Source organism: Serinus canaria, chromosome 18 (assembly GCF_022539315.1).
Source record: "Serinus canaria isolate serCan28SL12 chromosome 18, serCan2020, whole genome shotgun sequence".
Taxonomy (NCBI): domain Eukaryota; kingdom Metazoa; phylum Chordata; class Aves; order Passeriformes; family Fringillidae; genus Serinus; species Serinus canaria.
The window spans coordinates 10,170,464-10,189,172 of NC_066331.1; the positions used below are offsets into that span (position 1 = coordinate 10,170,464).

At 50.8% G+C, this 18,709-nt stretch overlaps 1 protein-coding gene across 1 annotated transcript in view; it reads left to right on the top strand.

The window, feature by feature from the left end:
• DNAH9 (dynein axonemal heavy chain 9) overlaps nucleotides 1-18,709 on the top strand; it is a 148,111-nt gene that overhangs the window by 38,824 nt on the left and 90,578 nt on the right. The window contains exons 30-39 of the mRNA XM_018924172.3: nucleotides 962-1,172; nucleotides 3,302-3,429; nucleotides 4,466-4,574; nucleotides 5,393-5,540; nucleotides 6,431-6,605; nucleotides 8,715-8,888; nucleotides 9,892-10,099; nucleotides 12,851-13,016; nucleotides 14,364-14,466; nucleotides 15,370-15,609. Coding sequence (XP_018779717.3) covers nucleotides 962-1,172; nucleotides 3,302-3,429; nucleotides 4,466-4,574; nucleotides 5,393-5,540; nucleotides 6,431-6,605; nucleotides 8,715-8,888; nucleotides 9,892-10,099; nucleotides 12,851-13,016; nucleotides 14,364-14,466; nucleotides 15,370-15,609 — 1,662 coding nt within the window. The remainder of the gene's footprint in view (nucleotides 1-961; nucleotides 1,173-3,301; nucleotides 3,430-4,465; nucleotides 4,575-5,392; nucleotides 5,541-6,430; nucleotides 6,606-8,714; nucleotides 8,889-9,891; nucleotides 10,100-12,850; nucleotides 13,017-14,363; nucleotides 14,467-15,369; nucleotides 15,610-18,709) is intronic.

Here is an 18,709-nt window from a genome sequence, read left to right on the forward strand (position 1 = left end):
TTTCATTATGTTATATTATCTTATATTAAAAGAAATGCAATACTAAAACTATACTAAAGAAAGAGAAAGGAGACATCAGAAGGCTGGAAAGGAATGAATAGTAAAAACCTGTGACTGATCAGAGTCTGACACAGCTGGACTGGGATTGGTCATTAAGTAAAAACAATTTCACATGCTGGGTAAACAGTTCTCCAGATCACATTCCAAAGCAGCAAAACAGAGAGAAGCTGAAGCTTCCCAGTTTCCCAGGAGAAAAAATCCTGGCAAGGGGTTTTTCCTAAAATATGGTGACACTGCTCTACCTGCACCATCATCAGCTCAGCTGGGTTATCTCAAACATCTTTGCCTCTTCAAAGAGGGCTCTGCACAATCACAGAATCACAGAATGGTTTGGGTTGGAAGGGACCTTAAAGCTCAGCTTGTTCCACCTTCTGCCATGGGCAGGGACACTTTCCACTATCCCAGGGTGCTCCCAAGCCCTTTCCACCTTGTCTTGGACACTTCCAGGGATGGAGCAGCCACAATATTCCCCTTGCAGACAGACCTTGATGGAGGACAGCCAGCTATGCTGGCTCTGACTGGTCCTAAATTCATCTCTGCCTCTTCCCTGGATTTCTAGAGACTGACTCTTGTGCACATACAGCCCCTGGAGTGCAGAGCCCCCCTGGCTAGTGGCTGCCACAGCAGTGCTTGAGGCTTGTCTGCCTGCTCAGGATTTCACCATCCTGGTTTGAGTGGTTGGACCAAACTCAGGGTCAAATCCCTTTGTGTGCCTGGGGCTCTGGTATAGAAATTGGTGACCCAGTGGGAGCTAATTTCACAGAATGCTTTGGGTTGGAAGGGATCTTAAAGGACATCTCATTCCAGCCCAAAGCCACAGACAGGGACTCTTTCCCCTAGATTTTGCACATCTGAAGTTCACTTTGGCACGTCAGTCTGAGCTCTGGGGGTGTTTCTCCAGGTGGTGCAGCTGGAGGAGCTGCTCAGTGTCCGGCACTCCGTGTTCGTGGTGGGGGCTGCAGGCACAGGCAAGTCCCAGGTGCTGAGGTCCCTGCACAAAACCTACCAGAGGATGAAGCGCCGGCCTGTGTGGACAGACCTCAACCCCAAAGCAGTCACCAATGATGAGCTCTTTGGCATCATTAACCCAGCAACGAGAGAGTGGAGAGATGGTAAATGTCCTTTCGTGGCTGAAGTTGGAGACAAACAGGGTATTTTTAAGGAAGCTCTGTGTGGATGATGGGTCTCTGTGTGCAGCTCTCACAGCCCAGGTGCTGCTCCCAGCTGTATGAGGGTTTGCTGTTGGAAGGACACGTAGGGTATCACAGTTTTTTGGGAATTTATCTTTTTCCCGTAAGGATAATTATCATGTCTGTTAACACCAGCACTTCCCAATTCCTAATTTGGGCAGGTTTGGGCTGCTGATGAAAGAGAATTCCCTCCTGCCCTGTGCAGTGCACTGGGGCCCCCCAAAAAGTGCCACTGCCAGGTTTCTATGGCTGGACATGCCCAGCAGCCTTTGAGAGGTGTTTTCCCACTGAATATCCCTGCCTGATCCCCACACACACTGTTTGCCAGTCTGTTGATCCTGATTGCTCCTGAGGAGGATGAGATGAGCATTTAAGACCTGCTGAAAGATTACAGAGATGCAGAGTGCAAACGTGGGGTTGTGACTAATCCAGAAAGGCAGCTGTGATTCCCTGTGTGGCTGTTCTGGGAGCTGAGGGAGGACAGCTCCATAAATCATCCTTGGCCAGAGGTCTCCAGGAGAGGAGCTGCCACCACCTCCCCTGCCACCACCCCTGCTGCCCCCTGCTCCGCTCCACTGCCAGGTCTAATTTCTTTTTAATTGTGATTTGGGACCCTAAATCAAAGTGACAGAGGGAAGTGTGGGATGCAGCCAGCCCTCTGCAGAGAGAGCTGCACATTGGGGACTGTGGATCAGGGGCTGTGGGTGGCACTGGACAGCAGGAGAAAGACTGACAGGTGACTGTCCAGTGTCCTCAATCCTCTAATGTTTCAAGAGAACTTACAGGGCTCCTCTCTGATGGCTCAAGGCAGATATTTTCTGCATTAACCATTCCTGGAAATGTGGTTTCTTGGTACCAAAAAGCAGCCAGGCCATTTCCAGCACAGCCTGAGAGGAGAGGATGTGTCCCCTTATGGATCAGCTCCTCCTTTTTCCTCTTCCCAAGTTCATCCTGTCACTCATTTCACTGCCAGCAGCTGGGAAGTTTGCACATGTTAGGTGGAAAAAGGTCCCACAAGGGAATCCTAAAAGTGTTATTTGTAGATCCAAACTCTCCATTCAAATCCCAAGACCCCTCTGTGGTGTGGATGCCCGAGGTTGGGAGAGGGGCACCTCCCTCCAGCTGCTGCGGTTGTGATGCTCCCAGGCAGGAGCTGCTGCTGGCACTGGCAGTGCTGGAGAGGTTGCCAAGCTGTGTCCAGCATGAGGAATGGAGTCCAGGCAGAGGCAGGGAGGTGTTATTTACCTGTGAGCCCCTCTGTAGCTGTGTGGCTGAGCTGCTGCGCACGGCTCTGTTTCGGTCACGCAGTGCCACCGGCGGCTCCTGACCTGCATCACAAGGGGACAGCTGGTCCTGGACAAACAAAAAGCATGTCTGTCACAATTCACCAGCAGAGAGGCTGTTTTTAATGCTTGCCTGATGTTCCTTCATGCAGCCCAGCCTTTCCCTAGGTATTTCCTGGTGTGGAGGAGAGTGATGGTTCTGTGGAGCTCTCATTTGCCCTGCAGTACTTGTGCTCTGTTCCCAGCTTCTCACTCTTCTTAGCATTCATTATTTACTCCCCTTGAGACTCTGTATATTCTCTGTCTCCTTGATTTTAGTGACATTTTGTTCTGTCACTCAATGTCACTCTGGGCTTGTTCTCCCCTCAGTCTCACTAAAGCCATGACCCAGTGTTCAACGCATCTTGATTTTCCTGATATACTTCAAGCCACAGGAAAACAAAAACCAAATATAATAATTTCCAAGGCATATTCAAATGGTTTTCTCTGCATTGTGTAGTTTGTGGGGTTTGTTTCTCTGAGTATTTTTCCTGTGTTTTATGGTTTTCAGTGGGAATGAAGCTCATGTAGGCCCATTTTCAGTGATAATAACTCTGATAATATTTTTTTCTTCAAAGCAGATATCATTATACAGTATTATTTATGTCCAGATGCAAAGAGTTATGAATGTATAAGGGGAAAGCATAATTTTTAGGAAGTTGCTGGAAAAATCTGTTAGAGCAGGTGACAACTTCAGTGTTCATCAGCATATTCATGTCACCCTCCCAGGGCTGTTTTCATCAATCATGAGAGAGCTGGCCAACATCTCACATGATGGTCCCAAGTGGATGGTACTAGATGGAGATATTGATCCAATGTGGATTGAATCTCTGAACACTGTGATGGATGATAATAAGGTAATGGATGTCAGGTAAAGAAGCAGGTATTCCTTGTCAGGGCTGATTCAGCCTGGGAGAAATGCAGATTGTAATAACATCTCCTGGAATAACACAGCTGTGCTTCTTCAGACACACCAAACAATATTGCACAAAGGCAATGGTGCATGAGGGAAATAACTTAGAGCTTGTTTTCATTGGAATTTCCCCTTTCTGGAGAGGCGTGCATGTGAGTAATTGCAAATGTTCTGATCATAACTTCAGGCCCTTTAGAAGTAGGGTAGGTACATAATTCTGTCTTTTACCCACCCTGAGGAAGTGCTTTGGATTCTGGGTTGTGGAAGAGAGAAGGAGCATTCTGTGCCTGTCAGAAATCATGTCCTGGCATCACAGAATGGTTTGGGCTGGAAGGGATCTTAAGGCTCACCCCCTCCCAGCCCCTGCCATGGGCAGGGACACCTTCCACTATCCCAGGCTGCTCTAAGCCCTGTCCCTTGGGCACTGCCAGGGGTCCTGGGGCAGCCCCAGCTGCTCTGGGCACCCTGTGCCAGGCTCTGCCCACCCTCCCAGGGAACAATTCCTAATTCCCAATATCCCATCCAGCCCTGCTCTCTGGCAGTGAGAGCCATTCCCCTTTGTCCTGTCACTCCAGGCCCTCGTCCAAAGCCTCTCTCCTGTTCTCTTGGAGCCCCTTCAGGTACCAAAAGGCCACAGTAAGGTGACTCAGATCCTTCTTCAGGCTGAACACCCCCAGTTTTCTCAGCCTGAGAACTAACAGAGCTGCTCCACCCCTCTGCTCATCCTGGTGCCTCCTCTGGGCTCTCTCCAGCAGCTCCAGGTCCTTCCTGTGCTGAGCCCAGGGCTGGGGCAGCTCTGCAGGTGGGGTCTGGCCTGGATGGAGCAGAATCCCCCCTTGTCCTGCTGGGCACTGCTGGGGCTGCTGTGCCTCGAGGAGCTGGGCTGGGCAGCCAAGCCCAGCAGTGCTAAGTGCTGAACACCCTTCATTCCTGTTCCTGGCAGAGCTTCAGGCTGTCCATCTGTCTGTCTGCACGTGCAGGTGCTGACCCTGGCCAGCAACGAGAGGATCCCTCTGAACCCCACGATGAGGCTGCTGTTTGAGATCAGCCACCTGCGCACGGCCACCCCGGCCACCGTGTCCCGGGCAGGTGGGTCCTGCTGGGCTGCCCCTGGGGCTCTTAGCAGCCTGGTGTTGGCCAGTCCTAAGGGAAATACTGGTTGGATATGAGGAAGAAGTTTCCTACAGAAAGGGTGATAAAGTTCTGGAATGGTTTGCCCAGGGAGGTGGTGGAGTCCCCATCCCTGGGTGTGTTTAACAAAGCCTGGATGTGGCACTGGGTGTTGAGGTGCTGGGGCTGGGTTGGACTCGATGATCTTGAAGATCTCTTTCAACCCAGTGATTCTGTGATTCTTTGAAAGCTGCCAGGCTGGTAGCACAGCTGCCTGTGGTGTGCAGGGAGTGTTCCTGAAGCTCACAGACCCGGGAGGATCCTGAGCCCAGCCCCACTTGGGGTCTGCCATCATCTGGGGGGTTTACTCAGAGTGTTCCCAGTGGTGCTGTGGGGTCATGGCTGCAGCACTGCTGGGAGAACTCTCCTGCACAGCTCTGCATGTGCCTGATGAGGAGAGAGCAGCCTCTATCCCAAAGAGCTTTTGGAGCCGTGCATGGGAATGGACAATGAAGGTGTCCCCTGGTGTCTGGTGCCCAGAGCAATAACATGGCTCAGGCAATACCATGTTCCAAATTTGGGGCAGGGTCATGAGAGGTGTCCTGGTTTCCTGAGTTGCATCTCTTCACTGTGAATGTTTCTCCTCTGCAGTGGGGCAGCAGGAGGGGGCAGGTAACGAGGGACCAGGTGCATTTGACAGGGTTTCAGTTGTTTCAGAGAGTAGCTGAAAGTTCCTGGTGGAAAAAGGGAGAGCCTCTGCTGTGTCCTTACTCTTGTCTCTTCTCCTGCACCTCAAGGGATCCTGTACATCAACCCCTCAGACCTGGGCTGGAATGCCCCCGTGAGCAGCTGGATTGACCGGCGGGAGGTGCAGTCGGAGAGGGCCAACCTGACCATTCTGTTTGACAAGTACCTGCCCCTTTGCCTGGACACCCTGAGAGCCAGGTACCACTGCAGCCTGGGACAGTGGGAGGTGTCCCTGCCATGTCCCTGCCCCTGCAGGAGGTTGGAATAGATGACTTTTAAAAGTTCCCTTCCAACCCAGTCTAGTCTATGATTGTGTGATTCTCCATCCTCTGCTCGCTCCCCATACCTGCAGTTTTATTTAAAAAAAAGAAAAAGAAGAAAAGTCAGTGAACAACTGAACCTGGGCACCATCAGCCCCAACGAGGAGGTGTCAGGAGAAGTGCAATTCTTGCTCTTGGCACTGGGAGTTTGGAATCTTGCTGGGGAGCTCCTCTCTGGATGCCCAAACTTTAAAGCTGTTGGCAGCAAAGCCCATCAAGCATCTCCAGCTCTCTCTGCTGAGCAATTGTCAGCCCATGAAATCCCCAGGATTAGCTGCACCAGCCCCGAGCTGAGTATTTTGGTAGCTTGCTTAATTCAGAAATTGTAGAACCAACCTTTCAAATAGCTCTAATTACTTTATGGAGGACTTCAGTGCTGCTACAATATTAGTTTGGAATTCTGTAAGTGTAGCTTAAATGAATGTAAAATGGTAAGATGAAAGGTTTTATTTTATTACTCCTCTATTTGACCGCTTTTGAACTCCTGGCACTCCCAGGAAATCATCGCCTTCAGCAACTCCTCCATTTTACTTCTTTCAAGAGGATCAAAGTTTTTAAATGCCTGAAACTTCTGATTACTGTTATTATGTGTGTGTGTGCCAGTGCCAGCAGGGCCAGGCAGAGGATGGGTGTTCTCTTCTTCCTGCTGACAAGGAAAATGCTGATTTTCTGGCAAAGCATTCCTGCCTTGCTTTCCTGGGCTGGGAGCAGCCCTGGTGCTTCACCCAGTTATGTTTCCCAATCATGTTTTCCTTTTCCATCCCTCAGATTTAAGAAGATTATTCCCATTCCTGAGCAGAGCATGGTTCAGATGCTGTGTTACCTCCTGGAATGCCTCCTGACAGAGGACAACACACCTCCTGACTGTCCCAAGGAGCTTTATGAACTTTACTTTGTCTTTGCTGCTGTCTGGGCCTTTGGTGGCTCCATGTTCCAGGACCAGGTAAGAAGGGAGGGGCCACATCAGCATCTTTCAAGAGACCTTTTATTGCCTTTGTTTTTTCCCTGCTTTTTGCTACTTTCCCAGACCTAAAGCTGTGTCAGTGCTGCTGTTTGACCTGGAAACCTGAACTAAACAATCCCTTTTGTGAGAGGCCTCATTATCCAGGTGGTAACACTGGAGAATGGCCAAGCCCAGGGTGATGCCATCACCTCCAGGCTGTGGAGGGCCAGAGAAGCTTTTGTGGTCCTTTGGAGGATTTAACCCTCCATTCCCTGGGTGCCAGCTGGGAAAACCACAGCCCTGGTTCTGTCAGTGCAGGGTGACTTTTAAGCCAAGCCTGGGGGGCACAGCTTCATTCAGAAATTGGTCCATGCCCAGCAGTTCCTCTCAGCAGAGGAATTCCAGCCCCTTGCTCTGTCTGGGGCACGGCTGGTGGCACTTGGACATGGCATTCCCATGCCATAGCAGCCAGCCCTGGCATGGCAGGACCTTGGCACAGCTGGCTGTGTGGCAGGAGGAGCTGGGAGCAGGCTCAGCATCCCTCTGGGAGGATTCTGGGTGCTGCTGCTCTGTAAATGTCAGGGAGGAGAGCGTGAGCACACGGCGTCCAAGCGAGGGGGAGCCTGATGAAAAACGATGCAATATAAAAGCTGTTTATTGCTCCCTGCTGAAGGTGCCCTTCCTGGTGACCTTTTGCTGCTGAAATGTCAGGAGAAACAGGCTGGAAGGCTTCCCACTGCTTGGTGTTTGCTGGTGGGGAGCAGGGCCCCTCCATAAAACCAGATGATAGATTTGCCATTTCCAGGCCCTCAAATTAGCAGAAATCCACACGGGGTTTTTGTTAAGGAAGCAGTTTGAGCTCGACACCATTCTGGCAATAGAGCTGGGGCTGGGACTGCTCCACTTAAGGGCTCAGCCCCTCCCAGCACGGGAGCAAGGCGAGGCAGCACTGTGAGAAAGCTTTTAGCAGTGCTGCACATCCTTTTTCTGCTGCAGGGCTGAGGAGTTGTGGCAGCAGGAGAAAGGAGATTACAGTCATTCTGCCTCTCTGGGCAGCACGAGACTGCAAAATCTTGGATGCTAATAATGTGGTTTTCAAATCCTCTGGTCCTTGATGTGTGGTGGCTCGGGGAGTTTTGCAGAGGACACTCAGTTCAAAGCCAGGTTTCCTGAGGAAGGCTGAGCAGTCCCTGGTCCCACCTGCTCCCCAAAACCCGTGTGGTGGCTCTGGGGAGGAGAGACCTAATAGAGATGCCCCAGGAACAAACTGTGCTGCTAAAACCAGCTCAGTGATGCATGTGCTCTCTCCCAGACATCTTTTTAGCAGCACTTTCCGCCTCCTTCCCCCCCGTTTCTCCCCAGGGCTGAGGGCTGCAGTCCCTGTGCTCTGCGTGGGAAGGGTTCAGACAGTGGCTGGCCCAGTTTCACAGAGGAGACCTGAGGCAGGGAAGGGGACCAAGCACATTTTGCAAATCCTGACTCAGTGTCTAAAGCAAAAACTGTCACCCCAGCTCCCAAAAAACAAAAGTTTTCAGATGCTTGAAAATCCTCATGCATGGAGGGATAGAAGGGGGGAAAGCAGGAGCTTGCTGGGCTCTGTGGCAGCAGCCCCTCTCCCATTCTTTGCTGAACTGGGGCTTGCTGCTCCTGCTTGAAAAGAGGCCAGAAAACAACAACTAAGTGTTGGCAGGTGGTGTGATTTATGAGGAAGAGATTTGGTATGCATGCTCTGACTGTCCATGGCCACGGATGGAGATGGATGTGGTGTCCTTGTCTGTTGGAAGAAGTAGGCACCAAAAATCAATCAAGTGTCTGTTTAGTCATAGGCACGTATTTCTCTTTTTCAAATTGATCCATCTGTCTAATCTCATACATACTAGGAGTGATCAACACAGAGGATGAATTATTTAGGGGAATAAATAGGACTGATGAGAAAAAATGAAGAAAATGAAAAATTAGCCTTAATAATAGGAAAAAGGATAAGATTGTTATGCTGTGGAATGTATTTTTAAGGACTAATCCCACTCTAGTGGACTGGGATAAATAACATTCTCCATCTCTAATGAATTTCTTTGGATTTGTCTAATTTTTCCTCTCTTTATCTGGCAGCTGGTGGACTACAGAGTGGAGTTCAGCAAGTGGTGGGTGGCAGAATTCAAGACAATCAAGTTCCCTTCTCACGGCACAGTCTTTGACTTCTACGTTGATCCAGAAACAAAGAAGTTTGAGCCTTGGTCTAAACTTATTCCCCAGTTTGAATTTGATCCAGAGGTGCCACTGCAGGTAGGTGACCCCAGCGGGCTGCTGGGCTGGAGGAGCTCCTGTGTTTCAGTGAGTGAACGTGGGTGTTTCAGTGAGGTCTGGTGAAAGGCCAGGCACTGCTGGAATTCTTTATTGGATACAACTAAATCACCCATCTTTTTTTTGCTGTGCTTTGGCTGTAACAGCACAACCTCCATCCATCTTCCAAACAGGAGTGATGTACAGCAGGGGCAGGGAGCTGCTGTGCCCAGGGTGGTGAGACAGAGCAGGGACAAAGCCTCTGAGACACCCTGACTGGCTGTCGTTCTCGTGGCTGTACACAGAGAGGGTTTTATGTTTGGGCCAAGAGAAAAGTTCCTCAGGTAGTAAATTGTGGTTGCCAGTTGCACTCCTCTCTGTTTTTCAGAAGTGGCACTGTGAGATCACTTGTAAAAATCATCACTGATTTAGCAAGGTGTGATTTTGTGGGGGGATGCAGGTGCTGCTCCCAGGGGTGTGGGGGTGTTCTCAGGGGTCCCAGGACGAGGGAAGAGATGAGAATCTTGACTCCATGTTTCAGAAGGCTGATTTGTTATTTTATGATATATATTATATTAAAGTAAATGCTATATTAAAACTAGACTAAAATAATAGAAGAAAGGATTTCATCAGAAGGCTTGAAAGGAACGGAATGATAATAAAATCTTGTGACTGACCAGAGAGTCTGAGACAGCCGGATTGTGATTGGCCATTAATTAAAAACAACTACATGAGACCAATCAAAGATGCACCTGTTGTATTCCACAGCAGCAGGTAATTATTGTTTTTCTTTTCCTCTGAGGCTGCTCAGCTTCTCAGGAGAAAAATCCTAAAAGGATTTTTCATAAAATATGTCCATGTGGATATTTCATAAAATATGTGACAGTGGTGTTCCCCTGAAAAGATAGATTTAAATGGCTGGCAGCAGCGCATCATTCCTTCCCTAAAAGGCTGAAACCTGAAGGCATCAGGGCAGGGGGCACTGAGGTGGGTGCTGTGCCCCCAGGCCTGCCTGGTGCCCACGGCCGAGACGGTTCGGGTGCGGTTCCTGGTGGCCAGGCTGCTGCAGCGCCGGCGCCCCGTGCTGCTGGTGGGCACTGCAGGCACGGGCAAGTCTGTGCTGCTGGGGGACACGCTCTGCTCGCTGGACACCGACGCCTTCCTGGTCAAGAAGGTCCCCTTTAACTACTACACCACCTCTGCCATGCTGCAAGGTGAGCTCTGAAACCGTGCTCGGGGGTTGGGGTTGGGTATCGGGAGGAATTTCTGTGCAAAAAGGGTGGTTGGGTATGGGAATGGGCTGCCCAGGGAGGTGGTGGGGTCACCATTCCTGGAGGTGTTGGACAAAGCCTGGATGTGGCACTCAGTGCCATGGCTTAGTTGACAGAGTGGTGTTAGGTCAAAGATTGGACTCTGTGATCTCAAGGGTCATTTCCAGCTGGGTTCATTCTGTGTCACATCATCACTGTGTGATTCTGTGCCATTCCTGGGGCATCTGTTGGGGTTTGGAGCAGGATGTGCACTGGGAAGCTCAAGGAAAGACCCGTGGGTGAGTTGCCCGTGTTGTTGTGGGCACACTCACAACCCCACAGTGAAGCTCTCTGCTCAGCAGAGCCCTGCTCTTGTGGGGAAGATGTTTTCCAACCTGAGGATTTGCATTCTTAACCCCACCACTCTGGTTCAGGGCTGTGCCAAAGCCCAGGCTTCCATCTGCTGCAGTTTCCATGGCTTGAATTTGACTTGAAGTGTTTTTAACATGCTGGAATTGAAGAGTTAGATGGGTTTTTTGGAGAGGATCCAAACTGTCCTCAGGGTGCAATGATGGGAACTGCATCCCAATTAGCAGTGAGGATGGTGCTAATGGCCATGTGCAGGGTGGCTGCATGGGGCTGTGCTCCTGTCCTGCAGGTGCCACCCCCTCCCCAGGGGCACAGAGCTTGCTGGCCTGGGGGGCTCAGACCCTCGAGGAATTTCTTGCCCCAGGGAAGCCCTTCAAGAAAAAAAATGGGTAAAACCTCCCCTTCTGGCCAGTCCCGCAGCCATGGGCAGTGGGATGGTTGTAACCTCCCTTTTTCCTTTTCCTCCTGGAGTGGGGAGAGCCCTGGCTTGGGGAGGGGGCTCAGCTGGGGACCCTGGTGTTCCCCACCTGCCCAGGTGAGTGTGTGCAGCTGTGGGGCAGGTACAGTGTGTCCCTGTTGCTCTGGGCTCTGGGCTGAGCCCTCCCCTTCCTTCCTCTGCAGAGCCCAGCACATCTTCATCACAGGGAAGTGTGATTTATGCTGCCTGGCATCCTTCCCCACTGCTCATTTTTTAGTTAATTTGTCCCTTTTTGTGGAGTTTGTCAGTTGGCTGCTTTTTTTTTTTTCCTCAGCAGGTGCCTCTTTAGATTTGTAAAATGGGAATCCAAAGCAGTTTGGGATTCTAGTTTTTATTTACCTTGGAAAAAGCCAACCTGAAAGCCAGGAATTTTTAAGTCAAGGAGCCTGTTGGGACAGAGATTTTTTTTTAAGGTTCAGAGCTGCACTCTTGAGGGGAAGCACAGGGATGGAGTTCAAACAATCTTTGTGGACCTGTAGCTCACAGATTTTCATGTGCATGGGGGTAAAAGGAGTCAGAATCTCTCTGTGCCCAAACCTGGGCACAGTTTGGGGATTTTCTTTGGGGTATTTTGACCAAATCCCACTGCCTGTGGAGCCTGGACCTCTGGAATGCTGCTCCATGGCCATCTTGGACCTCTGCTCCTCCATCAGCTCCATCCCTGCCCTCATTCCCCACCTTCCCCCTCCAGATCTGCCTTGAGAAAATGACAATAAATGTTGGGTTTTGGGGTTGGGTGCTCTCTCCCCCATGGCCATCAGGGTGAGAGGGGCCACACTTGCCAAGTCTGGTGTGCAGTGAGTGTTTGAGGGGCTGATGGGGATGTGTCAGGAGCCCAGAGCAAGGACCCTGCAGGATTATTGTGGGATAAGCTTTGAATTAAAATGCAACTTCCACAAACGTGTCACTTCATCCCCAGTAATTGCATTTCACTATGATGAATCTCCTGCATCCTTGTTTAACCTCGAAAAGGGCTGATTTTATGTGTTAATTAAGGCCTAATTAAATTTAAATTAAATGCTTATTTGAAACACTTAATTTGACTTGCTACCAGAAATTTCAAATATTGTGGTTTTATTGAAGGGGGAGAGAGACTCCACTGAGGAAAAATCTATCATTTTTCTAAGCACAATTCATGGCTTTGTGCAGAAGAGTCTGTGACAAGAAAACAGCTGAATTCTTAGTGGGTTACCAGGCTGTCTGCAGGGCACCCAAGCAGGAAACAAATGGGGTTTTAAAAGATTCGTGGTGGGAAAAAAATAAAAACAACCCAGAATATAAATTTTCCCTAATAACTTTTGCCCTTGATAAGGGATGGCTGAAGTGTGCATTTGCACCAAATTTTTATCAAAACTCCCAGTTGTCCCTAATTACAAAGGATTGCTCCTTGCCTTGCTGCTGCTTACAGGACTGGTGATAACCCCAAACTGTGTCAGTGAAATAAATTCTGCCTCCATCTCCAGGAGGGCTGGGAGCACCTGGGAGGGAGGGTGGGCTCCAAGAAAAGCCCTGGCAGGAAATTCACCCCAGGGCCCAGAGAAGCTGCTGCTGTTTGCTCTGCCCCTTCCCGAGGCAGTAAAGGTTGCTCAGGCTGCAGTGAAAGAAATCAATAACCTATAAAACATTTTGTGCAGCAGTGTGGGGTGATCTGCATTAAATATCACTCCAGCATTGTAAATATTCCCAATATGCTCCAGTCTAGAGCAGCACATAACCTCAGCCTTCTGCTAAAACAAACGGGAATTTTCCAGAGCTTCCAAATGAGTTTTCTCTCCATGCCCTTCCTTCCTAAAAAGCCACAAACACCACAGGTGAGCTGGGAGAGCTGGGGCTCCCTGCTCTCATCCCAGTCCCTCCTGGCCCTACAGGTGTGCTGGAGAAGCCTCTGGAGAAAAAGGCTGGCAGGAATTACGGCCCCCCAGGCACCAAGAGGCTGGTGTACTTCATGGATGACCTGAACATGCCCCAGGTGGACGCCTACGGCACCGTGCAGCCCCACACCCTGCTCAGGCAGCACCTGGACTATGGCCACTGGTATGAGCCTGCTGCAGCTTTGCCCTGGGGTGGATAACAAGGCAGATCTGCACTATTGAAAGCAAGGAAAGAAAAAAGCAGAAGTATAACGTTAGATTGAAGCCCGTATTTCCCTTAAGCTGTCATCTAACAAAAAATTCTACAACACTACTGATTGCCACACCTACAAAACCCAAAGCTCACAGTCTTTGGGTGGTGAAACACAAGATGACAGCTGCAAATATGGGCTGAGACCTTTTTGTCCAGGTTGGTGTTGGGAACGGGGTTTGAGATGAATGCACAGCTCTCTTCCATCCTGTGGTGGAGCTGGCTGGGAGGCTGTGGGTGAGGAGAGCACTGTGCACCCTGAGCTGTCCCATGTCCCCAGCAAACATTCCCTGAGCATGGGGGGAGGCCATGGACTGCCCCTGCTGTGAGCTCCCTGTGCTGTTTTCAGCCAGGCAGCAGCAAACAGTCATTTTCCAGGCACAGGTAATCTGTAGTAAACCAGTAGCAGTGCTCTGGAAGGAGAGTGGAGTGTTTTACACTGCAGCCAGCAGGGCAGGGATACTCACAGCTCTTCCAGGGGAAAAACCAGGCAGAGACACAGAGACATTCCCAGTCTCTTCAGCTGTGTGTGCCCAGACTTGAACAAAATCTTCCCAACCAGGGGCACAGTGGGGTGGATGCAGAAATTCAGGGCTGTGGGTGTTGGGGAGGTTGGGCAAAGAGAGGCTGTGTGAGCTGTGTGGGAGCAATGCCACGTGTTGGGGGCACCATGTGCCACTTGTCCCCTCCCAGGTGGGTCCAGGCTCCCTGCCCTGCTCTCAGCAGCAGGTGCAGCCTCAGTGCTCCTGCTGAGCCCAGGGTGCTGAGGAGGGACAGGGGCACAGCTCTGGTTGCATTCCACAGCAGCAGATAATCATTGTTTACATTTCGTTTCTGAGGCTTCTCAGGAGAAAAGATCCTAACAAAAGGATTTTGATAAAATGTGTCTGTGACACCCATTGGCTGTGTTCCTCTTCCTCCGCCCCCCATTCCCCCGGGTTAAAAGTCTCCCACCATGAGGCAACGCCCTCTTTCCCACCTTAGAAATGAACATAGGATGTTGGTCCCCATGTGGAGAAGAGCACTTCTGGTCTTTATCTCTGTCCATGGAAGATCCTGTGGGCTGGGGTCCATAGTTTGCTGGATTGGACCTGTACAGCCCATCCAGACATGGATTCTTACAGTTGGTGCCCAATGTGGGGCTCAAATCCACAACCCTGAGATTCAGTCTCATGCTCTACTGACTGACCCACCTGGGCACACAGGGATTCCTAAACCCAGGGGTGTGGTCACCATCTGTGGCTTTTGCTGTGCCCCAAGGTATGACAGGAGCAGGCTGTCCCTGAAGGAGATCAGCAACGTGCAGTACGTGTCCTGCATGAACCCCACTGCAGGGAGCTTCACCATCAACCCCCGGCTCCAGGTAAAGCCCTGCTCCATGGCCCTGGTTTTTGGGTGGGTTGCTCAGGCTCAAGGCTTCAGGAGAACCTGTGGCAGATCCTGCTGTCGTTCAATCAGTGGAAACAGCATGAAGTGACTAATTCCTGATGGAATTTCTCCTTTCTTTGTGTTTCCTCTTGTTTTGCTGCTCAGTGGAAGGAAGAGGTCACAAGTTCCCAGGGAGCTGGACACCCACTCTCAGGAAAACTTCCAATTCAGACAGGCAGATTTTACCTTCCTCTAGCTGATACTTAGTGCTGGACCAGAGTTCTTGAAAGTCTTTTGGTGGTCAGGCATTGGAACTTGCAGCCCAGGGTAGTGGTAGAGTCACCAACTCTGGATGTGTTCAAAAATGAACTCCAAAATGATACTCCACAGTATGCTCTGGGATTTGTTCAAAGGTTGGACTTGATCTCAGAGATCTTTTCTAACCTGAAGCATTCCATGTTCTCTTCCTCTGCAAGTTCCTCATCAACAAAGGGTCTTCTGGGAGGTGACACCTTCTGGGGCTGCTCCTGCCAGAGACAGGTCTGGGCTTCACCAGGGCTCTGTGGGGCCTTCGGACCTCTCAGCTCTTCAGTGGACTGAGCTTCCCTTGTGATATGCCACTGAAAATCCCTTGTTCAGCCAGCAGAAGGTGTCTCCTGCCAGCTGTCCTCTGCTGGGAATTTGGAGGGGGGACATAGTTCTGGTGGACTTCAAGTCATGGGATCATAGAGCATCCCGGGTTGGAAGGGACCTCCAAAGATCATCTGGGCCAGCCTTTCCTGGGAAGTGGAGCCCAGATGAGATTGTTCAGTGCTGTGTCCAGCCACAGAAAGGGCACTGACCTGGGAGGTGATTTCCATCTCTCTGACCTTTCCACCTTTCACTTTCTCTTCCTCAGCGTCACTTCTGTATCTTCGCTCTCTCCAACCCTGACCAGGACTCCTTGTCCAGGATCTACAGCACCATCTTGGTGCAGCACCTGGCCAGTGGGAACTTCTCAGAGGCTGTGCAAAAATCAGCCCAGCAGCTCATTGCCCTGGCCCTGGGGCTGCACCAGAAGGTGGCTGCCACTTTCCTGCCAACAGCTGTCAAGTTCCACTACGTCTTCAACCTCAGAGACTTCTCCAATATCTTCCAAGTAAGTGCAGCTCCTGTCCTGTGCCATTTGGAGTTTGTCCCCATATCACAGGTAGTTTGTCCCTTTGGCCCTTGGTGAGCCAAACACAGTGTCCCACTCAGTAGTGACACAGCATGGGCGTCCCCTGAGCTCAGGGGGTGACCTGGGGTCAGTCCCTGACCCCTGGTTGGTTTTGAATGGATTCCAGAGCCATCACCCATGACCATTTACCTTCCAGCCTCCTCTGGCCAGTGGGGAGGGATGCACAGCTCCAGAAGGAGGTGTAGGTTTTGAGGGGTTGGAAGAGTCCTCTGGCTGGAAAAAGGACAAACTGGAGAGAGCTTTGGGCTCCTGACCCCAGCCCTTCCAGCAGTGGCTCTTGGCAGGGTGCTGGAGCTGGGCTTGTCTTGTTGGTCCCCACCTCATGGTGGGGGTGTGGGGGTCCATGACAACCATCCCACCACACAGGGAAGATCTTCCTGCATGGGGAGGGGCTGGATGCTCTGTGGGCTGCTGGCCCTGAGGAGAGGACAGGGGTGGCTGGTTCAGCTGCTCTGCCAGAGCCAGGGCAGCTTGGTGGCTGTACCAGCACGTCCTCTCAGGTGCTCAGCATGAGGCATGCAGGATGGCAGTTAAGCAGTGATAAATCAATCCAAACCAGGGTTGATTTGACCACTGAAACTGAATTACCAGCCACTGTACCAAAGTGAGGTTGTTCAGCTCCAGAAATGTTGTCTTCCATCCTTGGTGAGATTTTGTTTTCCTGTCTTCCCCAGCAGTCTCGTGCTTTGGAGCAGCTGGTGTTACTGCTCAAAGAGCCCTTCAGAGTTTCAGGCTGATTAATAAAATTTGATAAATTCCTCAGCAGCCACACCGAGGGTCAGCACCGTAGCCTGTTCTAAACCCCCAGCTGGTCATTTGTCACTGTCCTTGTTAACATCTGCTTCACAAAGTGGGGACGTGGAAGTTCAGAGCCTTGTGCCTGCATCAGACAGGAGCTGAAGCAGAGACAGACAGGGAGATCTGGGACCAGGACCTTGAACAAGTGAATAACTCCACTGTGGCAGGAAGGAGTCAGGGCTGTCACTGTGCTCGGCTGAGCAGCAGATGTGAGATGTGGGTCTGGGTAAATCCTGCCTTCAGTTAATCTGGGCTTTGGGAGGCGCAGGGAGAGAACATTTCAGAGAGAAGCATTTCAGTGGGAGGCTTTAATTTGATCTGCTGAATGTGCCAGGGCTGGGGGGGTAACAGAAAACATCCTGCCAGATCCCAGCTCTGGGCCAGAGGATCACAGGAATGCTCCTCATTCTCCTTCCAAGAGATTCCCCATCCTCTTTTTTTGTTTGTTTCTTTTAAATGTTGGCCCCACCTCCATCCCAGATGCAGTGACCCACAGCCACGTGTTCCTCTTGCTTTTGGGTTGTGGGGGTCTTTAGATTCAGTCCCTTTAAGAGAGATTGAGTGACTTTTAATTTTGATTTTAATCAGTTTAGGATCTGATGTGTTTTTCCTTCCTCTCTTTGAGTTGTCAGCTTTTCTCACCTTTTTTTTTTTTCTGGAATAAATAAAATAATTTGACAGATGTGAAACCCAAACAATCTGAGCCATGGACCAGTGAGCTGAGAGGGCCTGCTTTACATTGCTTTCAATGCATTTAATATTTAATGTATAAATAATTAGATGTTAGGAATAAAAGCTGTCTGTTTAATTCATACCATTGAAAACCCTGTGTGCTGTTAATAGGCTTAGTATAGGCGACACCTCTTTGAAATATAATTCTTTTATGCATTTTAATAGAGTTCATGGTAAACATACTGTGCTAAGCAGACAGCAACTGATATTTCCTGCAGGCAGAATGCACCTAATTAGAATTAATTGATTAAAAGAAAAAATAGCCACCAGTAACATTCCCAAACCTTTTTTCCCTTCTTGACAAAGCGCCCATGGCATGGGGATGGGATGGGAGAGCCATGTGTCTGGGCTGGTGCCTGGCTCTGCAGAGCCCCAAATGCTGAGAGCAGGACCCCAGCCCGGCCAGGGGAGGGGGATCAAAAAGGGTGTAATGAGTGTAAACCCTCAAAAGAAGGTGGGAAATGTTCCCAGAGCTGTGGGCAGCAGGTTCAGGGAGGTGGTTCTACCCCTCTGTGCTGCTTTGTCCGACCTCACCTGAAGCACTTGTCCAGCTTGGGGGTCCCAGCACCAGGGAACCTCCCAGGAAGGACCTGGAGCTGCTGGAGGGAGCCCAGAGGGACACCAGGGTGATCAAGAGATGGGGCAGCTCTGCTGGGAGGAAAGGCTGGAAGAGCTGGGGTTGTTTAGGCTGAGGAGTGCTCTGAAGTGAACTGAATGTGGCCTGAAGGGCTCTGAGAGAGCTGGAGGGGGACTATGGACAAGGGATGGAGGGACAGGACACAGGGAATGAGCTGGAGATGGACTTTGGACAAGGGATGGAGGGACAGGACACAGGGAAGGAGCTGGAGATGGACTTTGGACAAGGGATGGAGGGACAGGACACAGGGAATGAGCTGGAGGGGGACTTTGGACAAGGGATGGAGGGACAGGACACAGGGAAGGAGCTGGAGGGGGACTTTGGACAAGGGATGGAGGGACAGGACACAGGGAATGAGCTGGAGATGGACTTTGGACAAGGGATGGACGGACAGGACACAGGGAATGAGCTGGAGATGGACTTTGGACAAGGGATGGAGGGACAGGACACAGGGAATGAGCTGGAGATGGACTTTGGACAAGGGATGGAGGGACAGGACACAGGGAAGGCGCTGGAGATGGACTTTGGACAAGGGGTGGAGGGACAGGACACAGGGAATGAGCTGGAGATGGACTTTGGACAAGGGATGGAGGGACAGGACACAGGGAATGAGCTGGAGGGGGACTTTGGACAAGGGATGGAGGGACAGGACACAGGGAATGAGCTGGAGATGGACTTTGGACAAGGGATGGAGGGACAGGACACAGGGAATGAGCTGGAGGGGGACTTTGGACAAGGGATGGAGGGACAGGACACAGGGAATGGCTCCTACTGACAGAGAATAGGTTTGGATGGGATCTTGGGAAGGAATCCTTGGCTGTAAAGGGTGGTGAAGCCCTGGCACAGGGTGCT